Source organism: Genypterus blacodes, unplaced genomic scaffold (genome assembly GCF_046128005.1).
Source record: "Genypterus blacodes isolate CSIRO-AG114 ecotype Tasmania unplaced genomic scaffold, CSIRO-AGI_Gbla_v1 ptg000008l_1, whole genome shotgun sequence".
In the NCBI taxonomy this organism is placed as follows: domain Eukaryota; kingdom Metazoa; phylum Chordata; class Actinopteri; order Ophidiiformes; family Ophidiidae; genus Genypterus; species Genypterus blacodes.
This window is the reverse complement of record NW_027466822.1, coordinates 411,714-438,687: the sequence shown is the minus strand read 5'-3', so window position 1 is coordinate 438,687 and position 26,974 is coordinate 411,714. Positions and strand designations below refer to the sequence as shown.

The 26,974-nt window shown below is 45.5% G+C and overlaps 1 protein-coding gene across 1 annotated transcript in view; it reads right to left on the bottom strand.

The window, feature by feature from the left end:
- Positions 1 to 447: 447 nt before the first annotated feature.
- The window catches only part of kdm6a (lysine (K)-specific demethylase 6A), a 32,512-nt gene continuing 5,985 nt past the window's right edge, over positions 448 to 26,974 (bottom strand). The window contains exons 5-30 of the mRNA XM_076155337.1: positions 25,833 to 25,891; positions 20,236 to 20,356; positions 16,880 to 16,934; positions 16,483 to 16,517; positions 14,595 to 14,688; positions 12,798 to 12,924; positions 12,196 to 12,294; positions 11,611 to 11,830; positions 11,125 to 11,265; positions 10,111 to 10,194; positions 9,881 to 9,958; positions 9,683 to 9,790; positions 8,530 to 8,925; positions 7,485 to 8,374; positions 6,063 to 6,192; positions 5,792 to 5,897; positions 4,753 to 4,958; positions 3,902 to 3,954; positions 3,736 to 3,810; positions 3,477 to 3,625; positions 3,258 to 3,372; positions 2,952 to 3,139; positions 2,099 to 2,240; positions 1,846 to 1,972; positions 1,577 to 1,747; positions 448 to 1,447 (exon numbers count right to left, since the gene is read on the bottom strand). Coding sequence (XP_076011452.1) covers positions 1,421 to 1,447; positions 1,577 to 1,747; positions 1,846 to 1,972; positions 2,099 to 2,240; positions 2,952 to 3,139; positions 3,258 to 3,372; positions 3,477 to 3,625; positions 3,736 to 3,810; positions 3,902 to 3,954; positions 4,753 to 4,958; positions 5,792 to 5,897; positions 6,063 to 6,192; positions 7,485 to 8,374; positions 8,530 to 8,925; positions 9,683 to 9,790; positions 9,881 to 9,958; positions 10,111 to 10,194; positions 11,125 to 11,265; positions 11,611 to 11,830; positions 12,196 to 12,294; positions 12,798 to 12,924; positions 14,595 to 14,688; positions 16,483 to 16,517; positions 16,880 to 16,934; positions 20,236 to 20,356; positions 25,833 to 25,891 — 3,996 coding nt within the window. The 3' untranslated portion in view covers positions 448 to 1,420. The remainder of the gene's footprint in view (positions 1,448 to 1,576; positions 1,748 to 1,845; positions 1,973 to 2,098; positions 2,241 to 2,951; positions 3,140 to 3,257; positions 3,373 to 3,476; positions 3,626 to 3,735; positions 3,811 to 3,901; positions 3,955 to 4,752; positions 4,959 to 5,791; positions 5,898 to 6,062; positions 6,193 to 7,484; positions 8,375 to 8,529; positions 8,926 to 9,682; positions 9,791 to 9,880; positions 9,959 to 10,110; positions 10,195 to 11,124; positions 11,266 to 11,610; positions 11,831 to 12,195; positions 12,295 to 12,797; positions 12,925 to 14,594; positions 14,689 to 16,482; positions 16,518 to 16,879; positions 16,935 to 20,235; positions 20,357 to 25,832; positions 25,892 to 26,974) is intronic.

The window sequence follows — 26,974 nt, the reverse complement described above, 5'->3', positions numbered from 1 at the left end:
ACCTTTATATTTTCATCCCGCACGGCATTCTGCGAGTGTATTACAACCATCGACTCCTTTATTTCTCACACTACTGAGGGGAGAGGTTGTGTATGAGCAAGCTGTACCGAGTTTTTTTTTTTTTTTTAATCTCGAGAGACCACCAAGCAGGAACCGATCTGTACGACTGCTTGGACAACAGGTCCATCATCTGTGCTCTGCCATCTGTAATGTTCTCACTTGCCTCTTAGCCCACAATTGTTCTTACATTTGCTTTTGATCCAATACGAAGTAGGAGAGAACCAGTCTGGAGTTTTTCCTTTTGAATCAGAACTCACAACTACTAATGCTACCTTAAGTATCATCTAGCTTCTTTAGAACCAGGAGGACAAGGCTAAACGGTGCAAGATGCATCCAAGAAACCACCTTAGAGTAAAGGTAAAAATAATAAAAAGCTGCAGGTGTAAATAAAGACTATCGTTTATTGATGCATCAAAACATCCTTCAAACAATAAAACAATTTGACAAAGGTCTTTGTACAATGCTTACTAAGCAGTTTTATTTATATAGAAAACGTACAAGGGGCCGTGCTTAAAATGACAAGGCTCCTTCAATTTAATGGCAGGTACTCTGGAAAAAATTACAGCATTCCATCAATATTTCCAAGCAATAAATATGCATTTATAAATAGTGTAAATTTACATCAACATAAAAAAAAGCACAACTTAAAGTTCACTCTCGTCTATGTGCAACCCATTTCTCTGAGACTTGGCTGTTGCCTCCCCTAAAGGAACCAACGACTCATTAACACAAACAAAATTAAAGACTAAAGCATTTTTTTAACAGGGGAAATGTTGCAATCAATGTGTCACTAAACTTTTCACATTACAGCACATTTCGTTCTTATCCTCCCGACTGAAGAGATGTTTGTCTAACATACAAAATACCAGCTATGCTAGTAACTCATCTCACAGAAGAGGAGGGACAAATTCCTCATCCGTCAGCCCACAAACTGAACAAAAAAAAAAAATGAAACAAAAGAAAATGATCAAGTCAGTAGTCTCTTTGTGATGCCTTTTTGTAACACAATATATACAAAACTTTGCTTTATCATTTTTGACGTAGGATCTTGTGTGGAGAAGTCCAGCTGGGCCAGCAGTAGAACAGTCTGGTCACGATAACAGGAGGAGGAGGAGGAGCCACCATCCCCCCTCCAGTCCACAGGGGGGGAGGCGTGCCGCTCTGGGCAGGTTGCATAGACACACAGCTTTCACACAGCTGCCTTAAGGGATAGATAGCTACAGAGTGCAGTGAGAGGACTGCCGGCTTACTTCCTGAATATCAGAAAACAAAAACAAAACGGAAAAAACAAACAAAAAAGAGTTTCTGGAGAGTTTCTGTTATGAGTCCATTGTGGTTATAATTGTCTTCACGTTTCCCATCAAGAGGAGGAAGGCAGAGGACTTGCCTGTGGAAAGAAAGATGAAGGACACACATCTATCAAACACATCCATCACTCCTGAGACTTTCAGTGGAATGGGATAACAGACAGAAGAAAATACAAAAAGTTCAAACAGCCTGTGCACTTCATACTTACAAGTGTGAACTGGTCATACACCTGCATGAGGTCGTCTATCTTGTACTGTTCTAGCACCACAAAGTTGTCCAGGTTAGTGCTCCCCCTACGGGCACAATCCTGGCAGTGCACCACATACGTTTTCCTTCTGTTGCTTTCGCTTGTTACAAACAGCAAGTCAAACACCTCCACCTGAACACAAGAGCTTCATTTCAGTCACTGGATACCATGAAAGGAGAAATCAGAGCTGGGGTTGAGTGTGTGAAAGGAAGGAAAGTGTGTGCACTCACCTCGCAGATACTGCAGTAGTGTGCCGGCTCATTCTGGCTCCTTCCGTGCCACACCAGCTCCTTTCCAGCAGCCAACAGCGTCTCCCGCTGCATCTGACACTGTTTCAGCGTCCGCAGCAAACAATACCTAACACACACAAACACACACACACGTCTCATCATAAATGCTGAAAGCTTCGTAACTGATTGAGTAGTTATGACCACAATGGAAATGAAGCTTCTTTATTGACAGGCAACAAGTTGGTGTCCTCACTTGATCATCTCAAAGAGCTTGTGGTCAGACACTTTGATGTTCCTGGCCATGTTCCAGGAGAGGTGGATCATGGGAACAATGGACTTGACACTCTGCAGTTTGTTCCACTCGTAGCGCTCCACTGCCAGCTTGTACTGATGTGCTGCAAATACACAAAGGAAGAGGAACCGTTCATATCTTTCATCTCTACACAGCTACATCTCGCATCCGTTGATGCCGGGCAGCTTTTCTCAGTCTGATGCAGCGTTCTGTGTCGCATGCACCTTCCTGCCCCTTCTAATGGCCTCTACATTTACATACAAACATTTACTTAAGCAGTTAGAGGGACAAGGACAATTTACAAGCATTTTGCAAGCTCACAGTGGCCATTGTGGTCCTGATAGTATACTTCCTGAACTACTTTTAACTCTTCCTCTTGTGTAGGTCTGCTCCAATTGTTAAGGAACTGCCAGTGAAGCTTACAAGACCAAACATTCCTGATTAGTCCAGCACAAACTTCAGACTTCAAACTTTAACTTGACTTGTGCAACATTGATCGGAATCCATCATTTCTCAGTCGTGAGACTACAAATGAAAGCTCGGACTAATGGAAGGTGTAGAAGTAAGCAGGACACCAACCAATATACTCTGATGCATTTGGCATGAGTGACTCAGGCACTGTACTGTTTCCAACAAAGACATTACTGAAGATGAGGAGTTAAGTTATGCATTATCAAGGACAGTAAGATATAACATTTGGTTTAATATTCATGATCTGGAAACACAGAGGGAACACAAGGCGAGGAACAACCCAGCTCTGGGTACGGTATTTCATAAATAGGTCCTGAACCGAGCCAAATGTTAGGTCTCTCACCTGTGAGCGGTCCCACATTCCAGGCAATATTGTTGCACCAGCCGATGGCCTGAACCCAGTGAATGGTGCCTGTGTTGAGCCACACCAGGTCCCCGGGCCGCTGAATGAAGCGGTAGACAGGCACGTTGGTGTCGTACAGGTCCTCCAGGTTGGGCCACCAGGAACCCATTAGGAAGTTGATGTTGTTCCTGCAGGACAGGCGTTACACACACACAACTCTATTAGTGCCAACTCTGGGGGATGCAACATCTGTCGTACCAAAAACAGCTGTAGAGCGCAGAGAAGGTGTGTTTTCAGGTCACTCACTTTTCACAGAAGTCGTTGATGACGCCCCAGTACGGCTCAGGCACAGCGAACCATTCACAGTCCCCAGGGCCGATGTTGATGTTGACCGAGCAAAAGTTGTTGTTTTCCTGGTGACCTAAAAAAGGACACGTCACATTATCATATCGTGTCGACTATGATTACATACTGTATGGAGTGTGTGGAGTAAATAAAGAGGCGGCGATGTTCCTCCGTGTCTACCTGGCGTCCTGCTCCCAGGTACCTTCATGTAGAGCTGGACGGTGTTCATGCCCAGGATGGTGTGTCCTACATGGCTCAGCAGGTTACCGGCTGACACCACCCGGGCAAAGGCTGGCAGCTTAGACAACTCCTGGAGCTGCTGCTTCCACCTGAGAGGGCAGAGGTCACACATCAGAAGAAATCAATGGCGGAAAACTCACCTTTTGTAACATCTAACCGACAGCACTTTTGCAGTCAAACTAATTCATGGTTGGCTTACTTCTTTTCATCAGAGAGTTCGATGTTGGTGCCAAACTTGAGGTGTTTGAAGGGCCCTTTCCGTCGCCGCAGTGCACTGAGGACATGGGTGACATGTTTAGGATTTTAAAAAAAGCAATAAAAGCTGCACACATTCTGTGGTAGAAAAAGAAGCGATGAGACCTCACCTCTCAGAGGAGCCTGCTTCCGCTTCCACTTCCTTCTTCTTCTCATTCTCTTCCTGCCACATAAAACGATTCTTAGTTGTCATGTCAGTGACAGCAACACTCTTATTGTACAAACATCAACAGTCTGAAGTAAATTCTATTCTGTTAAATTCTATTCTGTTAAGTAAGTTAACTTTGCTGTAATCATTGATTACAGCAACATGACAATCAGATCTGTGTGCATGACTGCATAATAACACATAGTTTAAAAGGCCTGTGTTTATCTGGACCGATATTGGGACAATATATTTACTTATGGATCTTTCTCCCAGATTTTTGCAATATTGTGCAGTTCACCTTTCTGCCACTAGAGGCACCCGCACGTCTGGATTGTATCCAACAAAGCGATAACTTCCTGTTGCTGCCGCTTGCTAATAAAAGCTTTCCACAAGCAAACACAGGGAAAGCTTTGATTGTGAAGGAGCAACAGGAGCATTGACTTGAGCTGCATTAAGAAGTGCAGATTCCTCTTGGGGCTGCAGTTTTGGCAAATCTTCCAACATGAACACTTAAGGTACGTTAGGTAAACTACACTATACCACATAGCCTCCCATCTCTGCTCAAGTTTAGCACAATGGTGAAAAATGAGCACTGTGTGAAAGATTTGAAAGCCCATGATAAATAATCATATAGTTCATGTGAATGTGAGCTTAAATGTAGCTACAATTATTCTTATTAAGTTGATTTTCACTGCATTAAAACGGCACAGAATGGGTTTGCTCATGTGTCCAAAAAATCATTTGATCTATCAATATTGCAAGAGTCATCTGTTGCACTCATGCTTTCAGTGCTGCCCAGCGTCTCCCACTGACCCGTAGAGACTCCTGGAAAGACGAGGCCTGGTACTGAGCGTATTTGATGATGGTGGTGTGGGAGCGACTGCTCTCGCAGCGCCACATCTTCCTGCCGCCACTGGGGTCCCAGTTCTCATCGGTAGGCTGGGCCAGCTGGGTTCGGACCTCCACCAGATGGTCCGGGTTGGCCTCCACCAGTGTCTTAGTGGAGAACAGACCCAGGTCTAAACGGAAAAGGAGACAGCGGCCAATGAATACCAAACAAACACAGCAGATATGGGTTGTGAACGTGTAAAGCACATGGGATCAATTACATGTACGAGTATAATCAATGTTCAACAGAACATTTAGCAAAAAGGCCTCATAATATCATCTTTAGGTACATCCTTGTTTTTTACAATTTCTGCTGAAGGATCACTGAAAGAGGGTGGAGAAAAATCCTGTATATCTTCTACAAAACCTCTTCAAATACATAATATCTAAAACAAGTTTCTTCGTAGTTTGTGACAGCTTGTAACAGGTAAGCAGCAATTTTAAATGTATTTATTATAATATCTTCAATTCATATTATGACAAAAGAAAGAACATGCGTAATATTGTGTGTAATTGTGATTCTATGTCTTCTGTTTTTCAACATGTCTAACATCTTACAACAATGATGAGAGCATACATAAATTAAAAGCAGCCATAACAACACATGGCATTACACTATTACATAATATGGGAGCAAGTGGTGGTAAAAGGAGGGCAGATGTGCAAATTCTTGGCCAAGTCCACTTGAGCTCTCTGCAACACATGCAGTAATATCTTTCACTTGCAGGTGGTGCTGTTGTTACACATGCCAAATCTGCTTGGGCACACACCCTCTGTGATTACAGAGACACACCCACACGGCCACGTGAGAAAACACGGACTAGAGTCGCTGTCACCCCATCATCAAGACCATCGAGTGACCACGGCAATAAACGGACACATAAAGATGCATTCTGTGACCGACGTGTGCAAAGCCAAACGCGGCGTTGTCCGTCTGTCTCTCTCCGTCGCCGCGGCGTCTTACCTAGTTTCAGGGCTCCGGCCAGTCCTCTGATGACGGTGACGGGGTTGGAAGGGTTGGTGCAGAACTGATGGAGGGGGGGGAAGAAGGCGTCCCTCTTGTTTTCCAGCTGCATGACCGGGAAGAGAGAGACAGCGGCGGTCAGGGAATGTGGACAAGTTACAGAGGAGCCAAATACGTTAGTATTTGATGCTGTATCCAAGACACGGCTGCTCCGACGTCACACACAACAACATCGTAAATACTTCTCCTTTTATGGCGGGGTTGTACGCACATAGATGCTGGGTGTCGGGGGGTTGAGTTTGTCCTTTAGCAGTGTCGGGGAGGGCGGGCGAGGGGGTCTCGGCGGGGGACACTTCTCCAGGAGGACGCTGCTCGTTGCGAGGCCGTTCTTCCCCAGATTCCTGCAGCCGGAGGGAAAGGAAGAGAGGCATCAATCACTGTATCAGCACACTGCTGCTGCTGAAAATATAAGGCTCGGAAGAGAAATGGAAAATCGGACATAAAAGGACACTTGCGAGCTAGACGCAGATGAGGGAAAAAAGACTCTCACACGCTCACAGAAACAAACATCTGACTAGCAGGTTGTCTTATTCTCACCAAACAATCAACACCTAAGATTACAAATTTGATATGATGTTGCTGGGGACGGTGCAGCTGCATAACAACAACACTGAAAAGCTGCAGGTTTTGGTTCAAACAAAAAGATATCTCATATACATACATATCAGCATATACCTACCAACTATTACAACAACAAGTGTCTGGCATCATGACAAATAACAAGTTTGACAGAATTTATCATAGCAATTCACAAGAAATCTCTGAAAAACGTTTTTACTGTATTCTAACTGTAAACAACAATGGAGTCAAAGATGTGGATTGCATAGGATGTCTAGGGAATTGGGTCATTTATAACGGGGATCTCAGTTCTGCTGAAAGACTAGATTACTGTTATTACAGGCTACTGAGCTTCTCCACAGTAAAGTACGGTGAGATTGTAGTGTTTGCATTGACATTGCTGCGATAAAATGTATTTAATAGATTAATTCGGCTTAACAAAAGGTCAAAGGTGGAAGCACAGAAACGCCACTTTCTCTAGATGCAGATCTGTGGCACACATGTGTGCCAAAAGCAGCAGATGGACGACGACATGTGGCCGGAGAAGGCGAACACTCGCAGGGAGGCTGAAGACGAGCCAGCACGTCCGGCGTGCGTCATTAAAAAGGAGAAGACCCAGATATTGTGCATGCCAATGAGACTGCAAACACTGCAGCAAGCAAGTAAGGAATGATTTCTATAAAATACATTGTAAATCATTTCTATATTCCCCCTTGGTGATCAGAACCTCAGTCCTATGGTGCATCTGTTTGTATGGATGGGGGACGACGTAATGTCAACATGGTATACACATGCAGACAGCATGACTGGTTTACATGAACTATCACTTCCGTTAATGACGCGAAGGCTGCATGCAAAAATGAAATGCGAGCCTGTGCAAGTTTGTCAACAGAATTTCTGGATGAGAGCTACAGTCTGGGAGAAAAGTGTAGTTGCAGCATGTGCAGTTAAGACATTTTGATATTGCACTGCTTAATCTTCGACTTCTCACATCATGCATGACACATCTGAAAACATTGCTTAACAATGTTGTGATAGCAGGACTAGAGGAAGTGGAGGCGTGCATACTGCTTACCTGCAAGCTTTGAGCACCTCACTGGAGCTGGGGTAGATGGAGACTGAAGACCATGGTGCCAGATTAGAGGAGGCTGTGTGTTTGTTAACTCCCACAGGAGGATCCACTGCCATCGGGCTCTGGGAGTCCTCCAGCCCCTTGCCGTTGACCGTAGGTCCCTGGCTGTTGGTGTTGGACGGGCTGTTAAGGCAGGAGAGGCTGTTGGTGGTGTGGGGGTCTGCAGATCGGGGCGACGGCGTGGCGGTGGACATGGCTGAGAGTGGCGACGAGGCGACTGAGTGCTCCGACAGCGGCTTGGCAGCACCATGGAGACCCGGGTGGACGTTGTTGATTTTTTCTGAGTTAGTCCCTCCGTGGTTACTGTAGTTATTGTTACTGTCGTTACTGGTAGCATTGGCTTTTCCCTTTAGCAAGGCTGAGAGCTGAGGATTGTCTGAATTGAGCACGCCGGGGGCAGGAGAGCCAGGCTGAGACGGGCTAACAGAGCTGTCCGTCACCCGCGTCTGGACGTGATTAGTCAATCCCTGTGCGGGAATGGTGCTGGGACTTAAGGGTGTTCCTGCGGAATGCCTGGCGGTGGCCTCAGGACCTGATGGCAACGTGGCAGCTGCACCACTGCTGCCGTTAATGCCCCCTGAAGGCGTGGCGTCTTTGGTGTGGGCCCCTGAGGTAGTAGCAGAGTGGGGGGGCGAGGACAAGTGGTTGGGCGTGGTCTGGGGGGAAGTGGGAGACAACGAGGAGGCTGAGGAGGAGGCCGTGCAGTGCCCGGAGGAATGGCCGACCTGATTTAGAGCACCGGAGGAAGAGAGAGAGGTCTGAGGGGAGGAGGAAGAGAAAGGGGGTTCTCCATTGGGACCTGCCGAATGTGAACCTGGACCTTTTTGAAGCCCCTGGTCAAGAAGAAAGGACAAAAAAAGAAATATCTAAATATAGAACAGGAAATTACTGCTTACAAACCAAAATAAGATATCGGGAGCACATAAAAGCTAATTTTAGCAACCCACTGCGCGACAGAGAGGAGAGAGGAGAGGAACCAGAGGGCTACCTGAGTGGTGGTGTTGCGTTGTTGGCTCCTCCATGGCTCATCTGCTTGACTGGGACTGCCGATAGTGCTGCTGGTGCTGGGGTGGCTGGCGGCTGTACAGTTGTGAGGTAGAGAGTTCTGCTGCGGGTAAGGCACCTTTCCGTTGCTTGTGCCGCCACCTCCCAGTCCCACGGTGTGATTATTGCCCAGGGAACCCGCGTCTGTGTGACCGGGCACCGCCGCTGGACTCGAACAGGGTCCAGTGGTTGCAGGCAGAGTGAAGCGCGGGGGCCGGACAGCTGTGTGATTCAGGGGGGAGGCGTGAGGGAGGCCTGCTGGGTGGTGAGGGGGCTCCGCTGAAGGACCGTTGGGAAGGCTGGGTCGCAACTGGCCGCCCGCTGCTGCCGGCTGCTTCATCTGACACAGCCAGGAGCAAAAACACCAGTCAGAACAACTTAATGTCACATCGTGATTGTGCATGTTTACTTCATTATGTGTTAGATGTTAACTCATACAGATTTTCTTGTTATATAGAAATGCAGGTGGAAAATTATCTATAAGGAACACATGGATTATCAACTGCAGACCCAAGATGCATCAATGTGGCCCTTGGCTGCAGTTGGAGCATTAGTGGGAATATTCTGAACCCTGTTACCCGCCCAGGTCAGCCCATCAGCCAACATACTGAACCACATGCAGTCAGCAAGTGAGACAAATCTGCAATTGGTTGTGGCTTCTCTTCATATTTACCTTTGCAATTCCTTCATCCACAAGAAAAAGACAACAAAGCAAAACAACTACTCCTTTTTGTCTGTATTTGTATTCAGAACACATGACAGGTGTGTTTAAACTTGTGGAAATGGCAGGCGAGCTTGTTTTGTTTGTCTTTCCTCAAAAGATTTTCTCATTGCATCAAAAACACAGTTTACCGTCTCCTTTTCTCCATGCAGGCACAGAACAGAACAAACTGCTGTCAGCTGTAGTCTTTGTGGTGTTCAAGTACAGAATATCGGAAGCGACGTGCCGATTGTTTTTGGTCTGTGGTGCTTTTGTGTCTAGGTCCTAACTGGTAAGCTGATCTGGTAACTAGTTTCATCAAGTACTGTCAAGACCAATTAGTTTTATCTGTATCATTACAGTTGTGCATTATAAAGGTGTGCGTGTGTGTGTGTACCTGCTGCTGATGTAGTTGCATGAGAGAGAACTGGTTCTCCAACTGCTCCAGCATCTGCACCTGGAGGGGCTTTAGGTTAACCCGGTTTCTCCGCAAGTGATCCAGGAGCTTCACGGAAGGAGAGAAATTCCACTTTTCTTAATATTTTGCAGCAGCTCACATCTTTGTCGAAGCTTAACAAATTAGGGCGCGTCTCACCTGAAGTTTCTGTGGGGACAGATACCAGCTGGGGACCTGGGGCTGCACAGGGTTATTTGCCGGCGAGTCTGGGACAGCCTGTAAACAAGAGAAGAGAAGCACCTCTGAGACAAGAAGCGAGAGTGTGTGTGTGTCTGAGAGGCCTCTGGCAGAAGGTTGAATGCTGCTCAGGGAGGAACTGAAGCTTTTCCATTGGCCAACAGAACAGCCATTAATGCTCTCAGCAGTACCTTCACTGGGCTGGCTGTGCGTTTCCTCTTTGCAGGACTGGGCTGCATGTCCGTGTTGCTGCTGGAGGCCTGGCCTTCCTCCGCCTTGCATGCAGAGAAACACAAACACCTTGTGAGGTCACACTGGGCGAGAAACAGCAAAGCTGGCCCCAAAACAAATCAGTACAAAAGGCACAGAGCCACAAAATCTGCACTTTCAGCATGTTGACATTGGATACACTGAATATGTTTACATTCATCAACGATTATGCATTTAAAATAAGGCACACATGATAATACTCCGATCTATGTATGATTCCAGTTAACACCTTAATCCAATTGACAGACTTTGATTAAGGTCATAATCAAAGTGCTGACGCTGTGAGTGAGATGTCGGATGATATAACATTTAATGCCCATTATCAGATTATTATATGGACATGCAGATTCCATTTTCTAGCCTCTGCGGGGGTTTAAAAGCCTGTCCCTGAACAATGGAATGAGTTGCATTGTTAATGTTTACATGAGGCTTAGAGCGAGTTGAGCCGACAGGACTGCGTGAAGATATAGAGGGAGCAATTTAGATTGTGTGGATAAATGAAACACGGTGCAAAAAGGGAAAAACAAAGATGCGGGAGGTAAAATACATAATACTACAAACACATTTGCAGTAAGAATATATTTCAATACGGCCAGCATATATTCTATGCATCTTTGCATGTAGCAATCAAGCAGCAGAGTAGTGGCACCCGAGCGCCTTTACGCACTTCAATCATTTTACGTTTGTCAGGCAGAGGCACTATTTATGTCGGCTACCACTCTAATAATTGGGCAATTGCATAATGGGCCTTGTTCCAATTATTTCAAGCTAAAATGATTTCCTTTCCATAAGTCACAAAGGCCATAGTTACTAAATGACATTCTCTCATGTAATGACACATTTGACAGTATCAGAGCACATCCGCAGCATTAAATAGCCGTCGTAAATTTAGTGTCTTGGTCGTTTCCAGGAGGCTGGAACGTCTTGAGTCTCACCTGCTGGGTCTGTGCAGTGTTCAGGGCCCCCTGCCTGGATGTGAGCTCAGCGGGAATGGGAAGGCTCCACGCCTCCTCAATACTAGGAAGCATTTTACTCTTATTCTGCAGACTACCTGGCTGTAGGTTACACAACTGAGCCTAAGAGAAATTGTGGAAGATGAACATTTTAGTGTTGAATGCACTACAAGTACTACTGGTGTCTCTATAAGCACAACATTCTCAACATATAAATAAATATGAATAAATATATTCAAGTACAGTCAATGTCATGATATGATTTAAGTTACATGTGAGAAAAATGTGATCAATCACACCAATATGAACAACTATTCATATCTCCATGGCCAAAAATAAAAGTGACAGAAGCACAACCTGCATTACAAACAACTACAACAAACACCACACTTGAACACACACATTAACACACAACATCTAGCAAACGGGCGGACTGAGGAGCGTTACTCGTCTAAATGTCAGCCCCACCTGCAGCAGTTTGATGCGCTGCGTGAGTGCAGCCGTGTTGAGACACGTCTTGCTGCGCGTGGCGTTGATGTAGCACTTGATGGCGTCGTGCTGCTGGCTGCAGGACTCGTACAGGGTGCCCAGGTCCATCCAGGCGGCGGCGTGGTTGTGGTCGAGCTGAACAGCGCAGATGTAGGCCTGCAGTGCGTCCATAGGCTGGTTCTGCTGCTGGTAGAGCACCCTGGAGACAGATGGAGGGAGTGGGGGGTGAGATATTCCCTCGCCATCCTAGATTTAGGTCCTTGTCGCAACTCTCTGCGAGTCCTGGAGGAGACCACCCTCTTCCCTTTATATATATCTATCTATAGATCTTTCCTCGCGCTCTCTGCTCCTTTCTCAACACTCCCTTCGCTCGCTGTCGCACTGCAGCTGGTGTGTCTCCATGATGCAGTTTCAAAAGCTGCAGAGTCCCCAAGCACAAGCCACCACAGCTACACAGCAGCAGATTTCTCCTATCTCAGAAACCATTTCGCCTGCTGCATGTTTGCATCCTTAACGATGTCTCACAATGTAGCAGAGCAGACGGGACGGCGGGTCTTCTCTTACCCTATGGAGCACCAGGTGTCAGCGCTGGCCTCCGACTTATCAATGGACTGACGGTATGAGATGAAGGCATCCTGCACCTTCCCAATACTGGAGTAGCACCTGGAGAAACAAGAGGGGTGGTGCATGAGAGACGAGGCAACGAAAGGGAATGCAGCACAATTGCATAACGACAGCTGTATTTGACATGCCGTGGCCACTTTCTACTCGGATTGATAAGTTAAGAAAATGTAAAGCCAATGTTAAGTTGCAGAGTCTGCTGAAGACTACAACGTTTAAACGTTTAAGTCCACAGCTAGAAGTCGGTAGGGCTTATACATGCTAAAATTGGCATCTGGCCTTAAAATACATGCCTAAGACTTCGAGCATAGCCAAATAAACGACACAACACAATCTCTGGCTCTAGCAGCACACAGCACAGCAAATGTAGCTCACAGTGAGCCATTATTAGATTATCAGCGTGGCACACGGACACATGACTGCTCGTGAAAACAAATAGTCCAATCAGCGCTCACTAAATCTCCCACGCTCTGGCATGTTCCAGGCCTGCCCTGCGAAACACTCTGGTACACAGACACACGCACACACACCCTTGTTTGTCTTACCTGCCGAGAAAGTACCAGGACTGGCCAGAGTTGGGGTCTGCTTCTAGAGACTTCTGCAGACACTGGATGGCATAGCTGTCCTTGGTGCTTTTATCCCCCAGCTGCTCCACTGTGTGATGCATCCAGCCTGGAGAGCAAGAGGATCAAGTCTTAAAGAACCTGCTGGAAAATCCTCTGCCAAAACCGCTCCACTAATGCTCCGACGCAAAAGGTTAGCAGATATCGAGTGCGGCGGGGATTTAGAGAGCAGCGTGGAGTATAATCGTGGAAAAAGGAGTGATTTAAATAGCTGAACCTAAGACAGCTAAGAGGTGAGTCTGTCCTCTGTCTGATATGTAAATGGACTTGTCTCATAAATGGAGCAAATGGCTCTTGCTTCCAAAGCTCTTCAAGAAAAAAAAAAGGAGGAAAGAGGTGAATGAAGAGGGGGAGGGGGTATCTCATGCTTGTGCACACTAACACACACACACACACACACACACTTCAAAAGGTCTCACATAAGATAGTGTTTACGAGTGTCTCCTCTGTGCTCGCCAACCACTCCCACATGCATATGCACACACACATGCGCACACACACACACACACACACAGGGTAGTAATGGACAATTTCCAGCAAATAAGGACGCTCTAAGGCAATTACACACAGGCCGCCCCATGTCTCGTCCTATACACCTGTAGCGACTCCCACTGGTCTCCATGACAACCCGAGCAGGCTAGAATGGGAAGGGTTTTTACAACTGGGTGAGTAGACTAGGGGGTGGCAGTCAAGACGGCTGATGTGAGGAATACGGGTGTGTTTGAACAGAAAGATGTCAATCTAGTGAGAGATTATCACTAGATTTAAAAATAAATAGAAGTCACAATTCACACAGACAGGTATTATTGAAGGTGAAAGCGGCTTCAAATATTTAGATATTTTGGAATAAAAGGTTCATGATGTCACCAATCAGTTGTTCTCGTGCATGAGAAGCAGGCTTAGCACACACAAGCTCATTCAATTATCAAGTCATCAAGCTGGCTACTAAAAATTACACAACGGGAAAAGGCATAAAACACAGTCGGGAAGCAAACGATGACACTTTTTGGCCAAGTTAGGCACCACAGCTGCCCGCAAAAGTTGGGAGAGCAGATCTAGGTTTGTGACCTAAATCGACATAGTAAACGACCTTATGTTTAGTGCGAGTGCAAACACTGCTGAGCACCTCAAATGCTACAATTCTCTGGAGCGTCGGTGACATTTTACAAACGGCAATGTGCTGGATCTGTTCTGTTCCAAGAAGAGAAAACGTTTTTTAGGCTTTTAAGTCATGTGGCAGATTTCCTAAAAGTTTACTGAATATCACAAGATTCTGAGTGCTGAAATAAACATAAATGGTGATTCCTCAAGTAAATTATAAAGCAAAAATTCCCAATTATAAATGAACACTCTGAAAGGTCTTTTGTAAGATGCAAGATCCTGATAAGTGAACAAGATTCGCAAGCAACACAAAATATTCAAGAAAGACCTCAAATGCAAAATGAGTTTGTGCATGCAGACATTTCTGCATGCGTGTCTATGCAGCTTCCGCGGGGGCAAGGGGACGCAAGAGACAATGCACCGTTGCAGCACACACACACACGCATGTCAGCACTGTGAAACACAGATACTTGGAAAGCAGTGAGAGTTAGTTTGTGTGGTCTGGGAGTAAATTCCTCTGAGGAGAACTGAATGACGGCCACTTTCCCAGAGCACACATGGTGACGACAGTGACAGTGTTAACTCAAGAGTGGACTCAAATGGACTGGCGGCACTCACCAAGTTGTTGCAGTGTAGTCGCCTTCACCTGTGCAGGAAGATTTTCTGTGAGCAGTAGACTTTCATACGCTTCTTTCGCTGCTCGGTATTTCTTCTGCGGGCAGAAGGAGAGGAGAGAGACGGAGAGCTTGTTAAAGCCAGACGGAGGGTCAGCGTGTTTTATGGTTCTCTCTTGACAGACACAAAGAGTCTAAAGACCCCCCTCGCACTCCTTATGCCCACACACACACACACACACACAGGGGAGGGTCAGTGTGGAGGACAGGGCAGACTCAACATGTCTGGCAGTTTTAAGTGTGTTGAGGTGTGTGTGTGTGTGTGTGTGTGTGTGTGTGTGTGTGTGTGTGTGTGTGTGTGTGTGTGTGTGTGTGTGTGTGTGTGTGTGTGTGTGTGTGTGTGTGTGTGTGTGTCCACTGCAGCACAGGCTCTGTAATTTGGGGAAACCTGAGCTGCTCACTCTGCCTGTGAGAACACTGTTTGTTTTTCTCTGACTGACCTTGGCTCTGACCTGGTATATATGGGTCTGAGAGTGTGTACACTGTGTGTGTTGACAGAGCGTGTCTTATCAGCACACACACACACACACACACACACACACACACACACACACACACACACACACACACACACACACACACACACACACACACACACACACACACACACACACACACACACACACACACACACACACACACACACACACACACACACACACACACACACACACACACACACACACACACACACACACACACCTTCCTGTCTGAGGGTGTGCAGACAGCTATGGGTAAACACTGACACTTGAGGAATATAAATGACATGTGCTCTTAGCACTTCCTTCCTGGCCGCTCTTAAGAGGCTTTTATTGAGGTCCCATTGATAATGAATAAGGAAGAATATCAGCATAGTTGTTTGACTGGGTTGGAGCTTACAAGATTTTGTTTAAAATGTTGTGTAGCAGACAACTTAAGATGTCTGATGTTCCGGTAAGTAATAAACACAGAGTTCATGGCAGGTGAGCAACTAGGTCCCCCAATATAAGGAAATAATTGATAAGATGGAGGCCAGGAACCTTTGAACAGACCATTAAAAAACTACATGTGTCTACACTCTACTTCAGTTTAGCGGGAAATAAGAGAAATGGGTAGAGGTGCAGAGCATGTTAGATCTAATAAGACTTTAATGCTGCTGTAAGAAAGAGCTGACAAAGCGTACCAAAGTAAAGTGACAGTTCAGGCTCCAACAGCAATGTGATGATTTAAGGCTTGTCAGAACACCTTTCAAATAATCGCTGCTTTATGTTATTAGTTTCCCCAATAATTGTGCAGCTGCCCTAAATATGTCAGACGAGGAAGAGGTTAGAGTATAAAAGTTAATGAAATTGGCTGAGGTTCCTGGTCGTAGATGGCTTTCATGCCTGATCGTTCTTGAGTAACTAAGTAATTGCATCTTTCTCATTTGGTTTAGTTGGTTCCTCATTCCAGGGACATGAACTGGGTCAGAGGAAACGAGATGATGAAGGGGGTGAGTGGACAGGAAAGTAACAACATATTTGCGCCACCGCTGTACTCATGTCTGCTTGAGGTGACATCATTCCTGCTGTGATGTTCCTCCGAAACACAGTTGTTAAACGCTACTTGACGTGACAGCGTGCTCAGGCTCCATGTGGTCAACAGCGTTTGATGCACTTTCCACTGAACATGTGCAATCAGGGTGAAACTGCTCTCTCGATACAATCAAACAGCAAGCGCTTTTGATTGGAACCCAAGTGCTGTAGCTTCTTTCTTGTCTATCCAAGGAAAACAACAACCCCTACTACCTCTGAGACATAAAGACTCCTGTGTCACAACATTAGAATCTGTTAAAATTGAAAAGGAAAGCTCACCTGGATCTCATACAAGTGAGCAATGTGGAACTGGACTGTGGAGAGAAACAGAGGGAACAGGATTAGGGTTTGACTGTTGCAAAGTTTTACGATCTGCTCAGCTTATGGAGATCAGTGGCCACAGATGGGAGGATGAGCCTCTGATAGTTCCCCCGGAGTGTGAATGTAATTTGAAATCACAGTGTGTATTGAGCACGAGCACTTCCAGCGCTCCCTCCTCGTGCAGTCTCCTTGGCAACCCTAGTCTTGGGCAGAGTCGGCAGGGAAACAGCAGCACAGAGGAACAAACTGGCTGTGTAGAAGTATTCCTGTACCCAGTGACGTGCAGGTACGTATGTCAGGTCTAATATGATACTACACTGATGTGGACCAGTTTCCATTTGGTCATACAACTTACTTTCAGCTGTGGACAAAGTGCAGATATTGGAGTCGATCAAAGCCAGCTGAAAGTGCTGCAGAGAAAAAAGAGAGGGCATCATTTAATTGTTATAAACAGCTATAACGTTACAAACAGCAATGATTTACTTATAAGCAAAGTGGAGGTGAATAAATGCTCTCCTCTGGTTTTCAAAGAGCCCTGAACCTTTGTGACCATAAAGTGTCAGGACAGAGATAGCTAGGGTTTTGAAGCCTTGTCCTCTAGTGCATCACTCATCTTCATATAACCTGGACCTCCTGTCCCAACCTGAGGGCAAAGTCCACTGGATGAAGATGTGATATCCAGACGTATGTCATGTAAAGTGCCTGCCATCATCAACAGTCTGCAGCTGCTCAACCTGGCTGTTAAAGCATTTCAAGCAATTGGGCTGAGAGAAATTCAAAACAACTGATTCAGACGCTATTATTAGAACGTGCGTTGCAACTGAGCTGAAAAGGTAAAACACGATCAATCAGAGCTGAGGCACTCTCAAGGTGACAGCCGTGAATTCAGCTGCAACATGACCCGACGCCGCCGCACAGCTTCACGTATTACAAAATGCCACCAGTGTCCCTTATCTGGGTCAGTAAAACTCACAGCCCCCTATTCCAAGAACAGCTCGCAAGAATGTGACACACACACACAGACACTTTCGGGACACGCTGTACTGCCGGTGCTGCCACGCTCCGCTCGGCAACTGCAATGGATCGGCCACGCTGTACATCAGCGTTTTCAAAAGGCTGAAACTGTACAGGTGAGCATCGTTATCTGTCATCCAGGCAGAGGCGAGGGCAGCTGTTACCCAGAAATAGACACTCGCTCACAGAGGAGGAGCCCCCCATCTATGCAGCATGAAATACACATATGGCCAATGTCAGACAGATCAGAAGCAAGAACGTCCCAGCTGGATCGTCCATGCTTCACCTGAGGCCAATAATCACATCACACCTCTACACGTGCAGGCGCACAGTGAGGCTGCAGAGGATACACTCATATCTAACAACTGGCAAAGACACAAAACGCAAAAATCAAGAAGATGCCTCAAGAGAGAGGAAAGCGTTACCTCGACCGCTGGCACGTCACTCTACTCCTGGAGCCCCACTGCATCTTCCTGCAGATCTCTCCCTCTGTCTCCTCTCTCCTTCCATTCTCCTCTCTTTCACACTTGCTCTACCAGCAGGCAGATAATGCAGCAGGATTGTCAGCTTGGCATTCCGCCTCCCTCCCCGTGTCTCGCCTTCTACGTTCTCTCGCTTTCTCTCTCCCTCTCCGTCACTCTGCTAGCTTTCTTTCTCTCTCTCTCTCTCTCTCCCACTCCCTCCCTTCCTTCTATCCCGGTGTCACTGATTACTATTCAGCAGACGGCTGCAGTGGAGAGTGCAGAGATGACACACAATACCTCAAAGCAGGAACAGGCAAGTGCACGCGCACACACACACAGACAGACAGACACTCTCTCACACACACACACACACACACACACACACACCACTTCTCACTGTCTCCCCCCCCTCCCTCTATCTCACCTCCTTTCTCAGCTCAGAGCTGTTCTCTGTGGCTACACAGCATTGGAGAAGCAGCCACCTGACTAATACACACACGTACGCACACACGCTCTTACATTTTCATTTCCTCTTCTCTAAAAGCATGGGAACAGAAGATTCTATGTACACAGCGGGCAAAGAGTAAGAGTCCAATTGTAAGCAAGCAAATTCCACTTTAACAGGCGATGAGTCTGACAATTTAGACAATCATCCAACTCAGTCCTAAGGTGGATCTAGCTCTTTTTGGCTATCCAAGTCAATCCAGAGGAAAGAAGGATGATACAAGGAATGAGTGGGGAAGACTATATCCTTCCTAAAGTCTGTCTCAACATTCCCTTCCTCCACCTCATCCATCATCCGTCATTTCATTTCAACATTTTCCTGTTATCAGATTTCTATTTCCTTTCTGGTCTCTCTCCGCCACCTCCAATATCTCTTCCTCTAAAGTTACACTGCTCATTACATCCCACCTCTCTCTGTAGAGAACTGGGGCAATCGTGTGTGTGTGTGTGTGTGTGTGTGTGTGTGTGTGTGTGTGTGTGTGTGTGTGTGTGTGTGTGTGTGTGTGTGTGTCTCTCTCCCTGGCAGCGAGCCAAACCCAGAGGGAGGGGTGCATCTGAGACAGACTGAGGACGTGCAGCACGTGCAGCCTGTTTAGCTCAATGCGGTACACCAATGCAAGCCCACACACACATGCGCACACAGGCACGCACGCACACAAACAGATACACACACACAAGCATCCTCAGCATCTCCTGAACACTGAACTCCCAATATGTTGTTATCCAGTTGCATCTGCTGTGTTGTGCTTAAGTGGATATAATTCATGTCCCTGTTGTCCCATAAATGCCACTACAGACTATATAAGATAGAAACAGTTTGGAAGATTAGACAGAGACTCCTGCACAACAACTATACTAGAAACACTTGACATCTTTCCACAGGCTCCACTAACCACACAGCTCCTTCACTGCAGTATTAAAATGCATTAAAACATGAACTGTGACACACACTGCACTTGTGAAGCCACTTCATCTCCTCTTTCGGGGTCAGTCAAGACACACAACAGCTCAGCTGCAGCCCCAGAGGTGCATCATGTCTAGAGCGGGGACAAAGCCCGGGATCACATAGCCGTCTGCCCCTAAAGGGAACCAGAACTCTCAGACGACAATGGATCCATAGGCTGCAGTCACAAAGCTCTCCGTTACAGTCTGGACATGTGCGGATCACGAGCGTCCATAGATAGAAGCCGGAGCTTAGACGGGACCAGGCGGGGACAGATGATCCAGCAGCCATTGTTTATTTGAGGACTAGACGGGTCAAGTCTATTCAGGCAGGAAGGAGGCTTCTATGACTGCACATTAGGATGACAATACAGAGGGGGAAGGAGAGGGAAAATGATTCCTCAATGTTCATGTTGCCATCATCCTCTGCCATGGACCGAGGAACACAGAGAATCCTGTGACTGTAGCTCAAGTTTGCATTTAAAAGACTTAATATGCAGGATTGTAATTAAATTCTTTCCCTGTTGGCTTCTTAGTTGAGGGCGTGGCATGTGCATGTGCTGTGATTATCTGAAATCAGCGCTAAGTAATGCTCCCTTAACACCACTTTGGGAGGAAAACACTTGACTGGCCAAGCAAACAAACAAAAACACAAGAATATCGATTATTGATACACTCTCCAGCTGTTTCATCAAAACTAACATTGCTTCCCAGCCTGGAGGCCCAAACTGAGTCTCCTGTGCCATCACACCGTCTTCTCATAGTCTCCAAATGTGTTGGTTTTTACCTTTAAGCTCGAGTCATAGTCCGTGTTGACTTTGTGCATGAGTCCCAGTCTCAGAAAAATCTCTTTCGCTCTGGAGAAACCGGGGTCCATGTATAGCACCTCCTGAAAAGCTTTGATTGCCCTGGAACAAAACGGAAATGATGCATGTTAATGACAGGATACAAAACAACACTGGTATTTAGGTCAACTATAAAAAGAAGCTTTCACTTTCATTCATAAATACTCATTTGACATGTGAGTTCTCAGGCCGCTCTTGCGTGTTATCTTTGAATCTGCATACATTACCCGCGATAATATCTTTCACTGTTGGGACTTGCATCAAATGTATTCGCATTATCTGAATTCTGCATGAATCTCAGATCTCATTAGGGGGTTAATTAAGCTGTCAAAGCCGATGGTTCCCCTTTGCTCAGTGGATGAGCCTTGAAATACGCCTTATTCCATAAGACGTGCATGTCCGTTACCTACTTCACAGGTTAGGCGTGTATTGTTAAATATGATAATATATAATAATGTGACAAATACAGATGTCTGTGTGAGACTGTGTACTTGTGGTTGAAGAAAAAAAACATGGCATCCTCTGTGTTGTTACCTTGGAAACCCCTGCATGCAAGAACCATGCTGAGCACTGGATGAAAACCAGATTAGCTCGAGCATCAGGAGAGAAGCTGAGGAGCAGGTCTGAGAACTGTCTGTTTATTGATTTCTTTCACCCATATATTACTGTTATTACTATTAATCCAACGGGACGGGGCCTCTTTCTGTCCACACACGCCGAGCTTTGTCTGAGCTGTAATGAAATCCATTTCTCCGCTGTAATGATTTGTGGAGCTTAGACGGCTGCTGCTGCTGCTGCAACACTGTAAAAGCCTTCCAGCTCTGCCAGGAATTTCTATTCTTACATTTGAACTCAGTTTTGCATTTGCACAGATAAGTAAGCAGATGCTTAGATCAATCTGTGTCAAAACAACAAGTTGGTCTTCCGTAACCATTGAGAGCTTCATGTACATCACTGTACCTGCTTTACAGTTACCACCTGCATATGTAGATTGTTTCTATAACTGTACTGTAATACCATTTAATATTCTGATCCATTGTGCCCTCCAACTGTGTGTGTGTGACACACACACACACACACACACACACACACACACACACACACACACACACACACACACACACACACACACACACACACACACACACACACACACACACACACACACACACACGCTGATAAATATCTGACACTGATACATTTTTTAACAGTGCTGTTATCTTCCTGGTGCATGATTAGTTAGAAATCTTTTTTTCCTGCAATGTGTGCAACTATTTGCCAAGGGTGTATCAGGCAAGCTGACTTCACCAGGAGCAGGTGTGGGGATAAGAATATAATAAATAAATAAATCTTCCATGATTCCAAATTCTCACTTGGTTGATTCCAATTATTGGATCATCGATTGCTAAAATAAAAAAATGGAATTCTTTAATTACTACATTTTTATGGAATACGTCTCCGTGTATTGCCATGCATTGCTTTGTACAGTCGGTTACTTCCAGAGCATGATGTGAGGTGGCAGTGATCTCCTCGCTTGCACTAAGCCAAACATCCTTCTCCAATAGGAAACGGCTATGGCTTTGACCAATGAAACCTCCTCTAGAATTTTTTCAGAGCATGGTTCGCCAAAGTCATAATCATCAACAGATCAGTTCCTGTTTTCTGCAGTGTTGTCGTTCCTAAAGTTGGTGTTTATTGTTTTCACTGGATATCCAGCACACAATGTTTGAAGTTGTGAGAACACGGTTGCTAGGATACCTGGAGAAATCAGCCATCATTTTTTATCGGTCAAAACAGTAGCCCATTCCTATTGGTGGAGAACTTTTGGCAAGGTTGTACCGCTGGATGTTCTGTGTGGGAGCAGAGTCGAGGCAATCCGTGCAAAGCAGACGGATCCATTTGTGAGCACCAGCAGAAAAATCCATGTGGAAATCACTGTCACATTCCGTTCTCAAATTACGACAGGAAACTTAAGCCACACCTGTGCTGCAGAAGTTGCATGTGTGACATATGATGACAACGTAGTGTGGCAAGCCTGGTTTGGCCAACATGGCAGATCGCACCTCCCTGGCAGATGATCGGACTGGTGTAGGCTCTTTAAGAGCTTAAGTACAAGAGCCAGCCCAGCAGAGCTGAGGCCATTTGCAAAACATGCAACTAAGAATTAAAATACTGTGGCAGCACCACAAACCTCAAAAACGCTTGACAAAACCTCACCGCAATGCTGCAAATCCTGCGCCAAGACTAAGGCAAATGATTGTAGACAATGCAATGATGGGAATGGAGTACCAAATTTTGTTGTGGTATTAGACAAGCAAATTTCAGCACTAAATTTGACCAATTACCACAACAATTAGGTGAAAATATGGGCAGTCACCACCCTGCTGTCATAGATACTGAACAGAGCTGGTCAGGAGAGCAAAAGGTTTCAGGTGGAAAAGCAGCGTGATTGAGTGATAGTGACAGGGACGTGACCCCTCACCAGCTCAGCCTCCCTCCCACAAACACCACCAATGAAGCCACCCTCTGCCCACATGGCACAAGATCTGTTTATTTGCCCAGGTAGGTGTAAGGACGTTTGACTCCTTGAAGAAAAAACCTGCTAACAAATAAACAAACAAACAAACATCAGGCAAAGCATTACCTTCTTGGCAAGAGCTAATTAAAACATTGAAAACAAACCATATTCCAAATGAACCCACTCACTGGGTAGCCATGACAACAAGCACATGTGAGCATAAGGCCTTTTTCTCCGGCATGAAACAGCAGAGCACTGAGCTCACTGCTGAGTGAGTGCCACACACACACACACACTGAACTCGTTGGCCCCATTTCCCCCTCCTATTCCTCCTCCTCATCATCTATCTGTTCCCTCCCTTCCCTCTGTGCTCTGGATTCTGCCAATGAGAGGGGAGGAAATGAATGCTTGGACAGTACAGCTCTTCTACTCTAAGCTGGATAGGCTGCGGCGGAGAGAGCAGCTCTGTCCTTTAGGAAAGGGCATGTGAGGGCACCAAATGGCCCCGAGTCATTCTTCTGAATATGTCAGGCAAATGACATTGGGCTCAATTATAGGGGCCAATTTCCTTTAAATCTTGTCAAATAAAATGTGAATAATTTGTCAAATGCTTTTTCAGCTTGAAGCTATCAAATCTCTTTAAAAAAAACATGAATATAATAACCTCTCAACAAGCTGGAGATTTGGGCCAGCGCCTCTTCTAAAGAGATCACTTCAGTCATGTGAAGAATATTCACCATCTGACAGCTCAGCGTTCCTCTGGGTCGTGGGCTTGGGGTGATGTAATCTGTCCTAGAAAGACCCACATGACAGCCTCCCTTCACCAACAAACACATACACAGGCCTGGAAACAGGGGCCCAATGAATCTGGCAGCGCAACAATACTGGTGACCTTAAAGGCCTCGGATGAGGAAGCAGAGGGCGGACCAGAAGGCAGAACAGGACACAGAGGCCCCGGCAAGCCAACAGACCCGAGGGAGAGAACAGCAGGTGGAGGTGACACTACCTAGCTCAGAACCAGCTCAGATCAATGCCAAGCTATATTTTGAATTTTATGTTTTATAAATTGTGCAAATTATAGCAGTAGGGAGATTAAAACAGCAGGGAAAATAATTGACTTCCCCTTCCCTCTCTGGAGGACATTTTTAAGACTCGTTGGCTCCGCAGGGCCAACACCATCCTGAAAGATGCATCCCACCCTTGTAACTCCCTGTTCTGTCTGTTTCCCTCTAAAAAGCGATACAGATCACTGAACACGCACACCACCAGACTGAAGAACAGCTTCTTTGTAAGGGCCATAAGTGAGCTAAACAAAATCAAACATTAGACAAATTAGTACCCCAAAAGTCAATTGCAATATTGGGACAAATTGGGCATCTTCAGCTATGATGTCATGTGATGTCATATGGGGCAAGGGACATGTGATGTCATTTGGGGTGTGATGTCATGATGTCACATGGGATGTCGTGATGTCATGTGGGATGTTGGATGTCATGTGATGTCATATGTGATGTCATATGTCATATGTGATGTCATATGTCATGTGGATGTTATGTGATGTCATGATGTCATATGGGATGTCGAGACATGTCATATGAGACATCTTGAGCTATTGGGACATCTTGAGCTGTGGGACTACTTATGTTTTAATTAATGAATGGAACTGTGTGTTGTTTATTTATTGTTATTTACTATTTATTATTTATTATTTGTTTGTAGTTGTTTATTTATAGTGACAATAAAAGCTATTCAATTCTATTCTATTCTATAAATGATGCCATGAATGATGGTTGTTAATTACATCATTGACACTCCATCCTATGTATGACCCAAACGATCACTTGGTCTTGCCCCATCTCTTGTCCATTATGAACCACCAAACCCTAACCCCAGATGTGTCTACAAAGCACAATCTGAATGCACCAGGCACGGGATGTTTGATCTATTCATCACGATAACTGCAAACCCAAAGACTACAGGTGTGCTGCAGAACCTCTTCCAAAGACAGCAGCACAGTGACTGACCACACACTGTCTGAAGTGTGCTTTGCTCTAGTTACCTAGCCCAGGAGCGAATTGTTGTTTAATGGTAATGAGGTTTAGATGATAGTGTAACTAGGGCTGCGACAATTATTACTAAAAATGTAGTCATTGGAGCAGATTGTTTATTTGATCGCTAACAGAACAACCCCACACAGAAATGCAAACCAATTCACAACAGCCATTTAGATTTTCCAGTACACACGGCTCTCCAATTATAGAAGCAGGGGAAGATGAAATGAAAAGCACCCTATGGAGATGACAGACCCCTGAACAAACGTGCGCCGATCTCACCCCACTAGTTTGAGACCACGTCCATTCATGTCTCCCATCACCCACTACTATAATTTGCATAACTTGTTTCTTGCAAACAAAACAACGTAATGTAAATGACATGAAAAGCACCCTGTGCACATGCTGGACCCTTGAACAATGTTTTGCCGAGTTTGCAGGCGAACGATGCTCCCTGCAACTCCAGATATACACCCACACACATGCGCACTACAATAACAGTAGTAAGACGCACGAGTAAAGAGTAGTAAGATGAGTCACCTGTTGTAGTGAGGTCATCATTGTGTTGTCATAATAAAGTTCTCAGCATGCACAACCGCAGATAATGCCAGACTAACTGCCATGGATTTAGGTACTGATGAGCTTTTTCCTCCATCCCAAAACTACTGTACTGTCCAACCTCACTGTTCTAGGGAGGGACCATGTTACATGCTCACCATCTGGCTGAAGGGACCATCTGAGGACACTTGTCAGTTCAGTGACCATAAGTTCCTTTCATAGCCTAAAAAACCACAACCAGTCTCACAAATGCACCAACTGTGTCCTGACTTTTCAAAAGCTGCAAAGCGTTTCCTCTTAAACCGTAGGGTAACAAAAGTAAGTGAATATATAACATGAATGCAGAAGAAAAACAATATGTACAAAATGAAAAAAACCCAGACAATTTAACAAACATTCAATGAATACTTACCACTGAAATGCATTATAATGGAAGTAAACCATGCCGAGGCCATATAAAAAGGCAGCATTCTGAAACAAAAAAAAGTGGAAATTTGTTACAATCAAGTTCTTTGGCACACTGACTGATGTTTAGAGACTGATGCAAAGCTATGTGACTTCAATGTGGAAAACCTAGAGTATATAATGTTTTATTTCACATACAGCCTGTTCAGCATGCTTAATGACATCATTAGGAACAAAGTAGTGGTTTCATTCAAGAGCTACATTAACCATTTGAGTTTGGTTGTGAGTTGCCGAATAATGTCCACACTGCTACAACTCATTTTCCCTCAAGAGACAATTTTAGATGAGAAAGACCAACTCCAACAAGACATGCTGCACGACATACAGAGTCGGCTCTAGGCAAGAAAAACAACCACCGGTGTGTATTTGTGTAAACATGGGACTTCTAGCTCCAGGCTATCGAAAGTGAGTTTGGGGGAGAGTAAGAGAAACACCTGAAGATGTGTGATGCATTGTTTACCTTAAAGAATTTACAATGTATATACCCATAGTCTTTGTATGCCGTGTCTCTACTTGTGTCTGCCCTTCTCCTCAATCATTCAATTCTAAATGAACAATTGTGATCCAACTCAGTAGTCTCAGTAGTCTGGGTGGGTCATATCTTATGTGATGATATTGATTAACCCACCCACCCACCCACCCACAAATACATCACAGGTCCCAGTCAGGTTAGTATGAACTGCACTGTGTTTTTTGTCCCCCTCCTCTTGGCCGTTCTTTATCTGCAGTCAGTGCTAACGCCTGCTCTTCACTTGCAAATTGGGAGTTGGGCCTCAATTAAACTCTTGGTCTAAAATTGAACCATAACAGGACTCGAGTACAGTGATCAGCCACTTCAGCCTTGCCCTGATAGAGTCTTTGTGCTCCAACCCTCTTTTTTACTGCTGCCAAGTCAAATCTTTGCTGCACAATTATCCAGCAGAAGAGAGCACTTCACCCCCTCACTTCACTGTACATGTCAGTGCGCTTGATGAGACCAAAGCTTGTCGGGTCTAATCAGGTCTCTATTGAATGGCCGACCAATCCTCGACAACGCAACATCGCACAGAACGAGCCCGTTCACCCAAACTGAGATCGTCCCAACTGTAG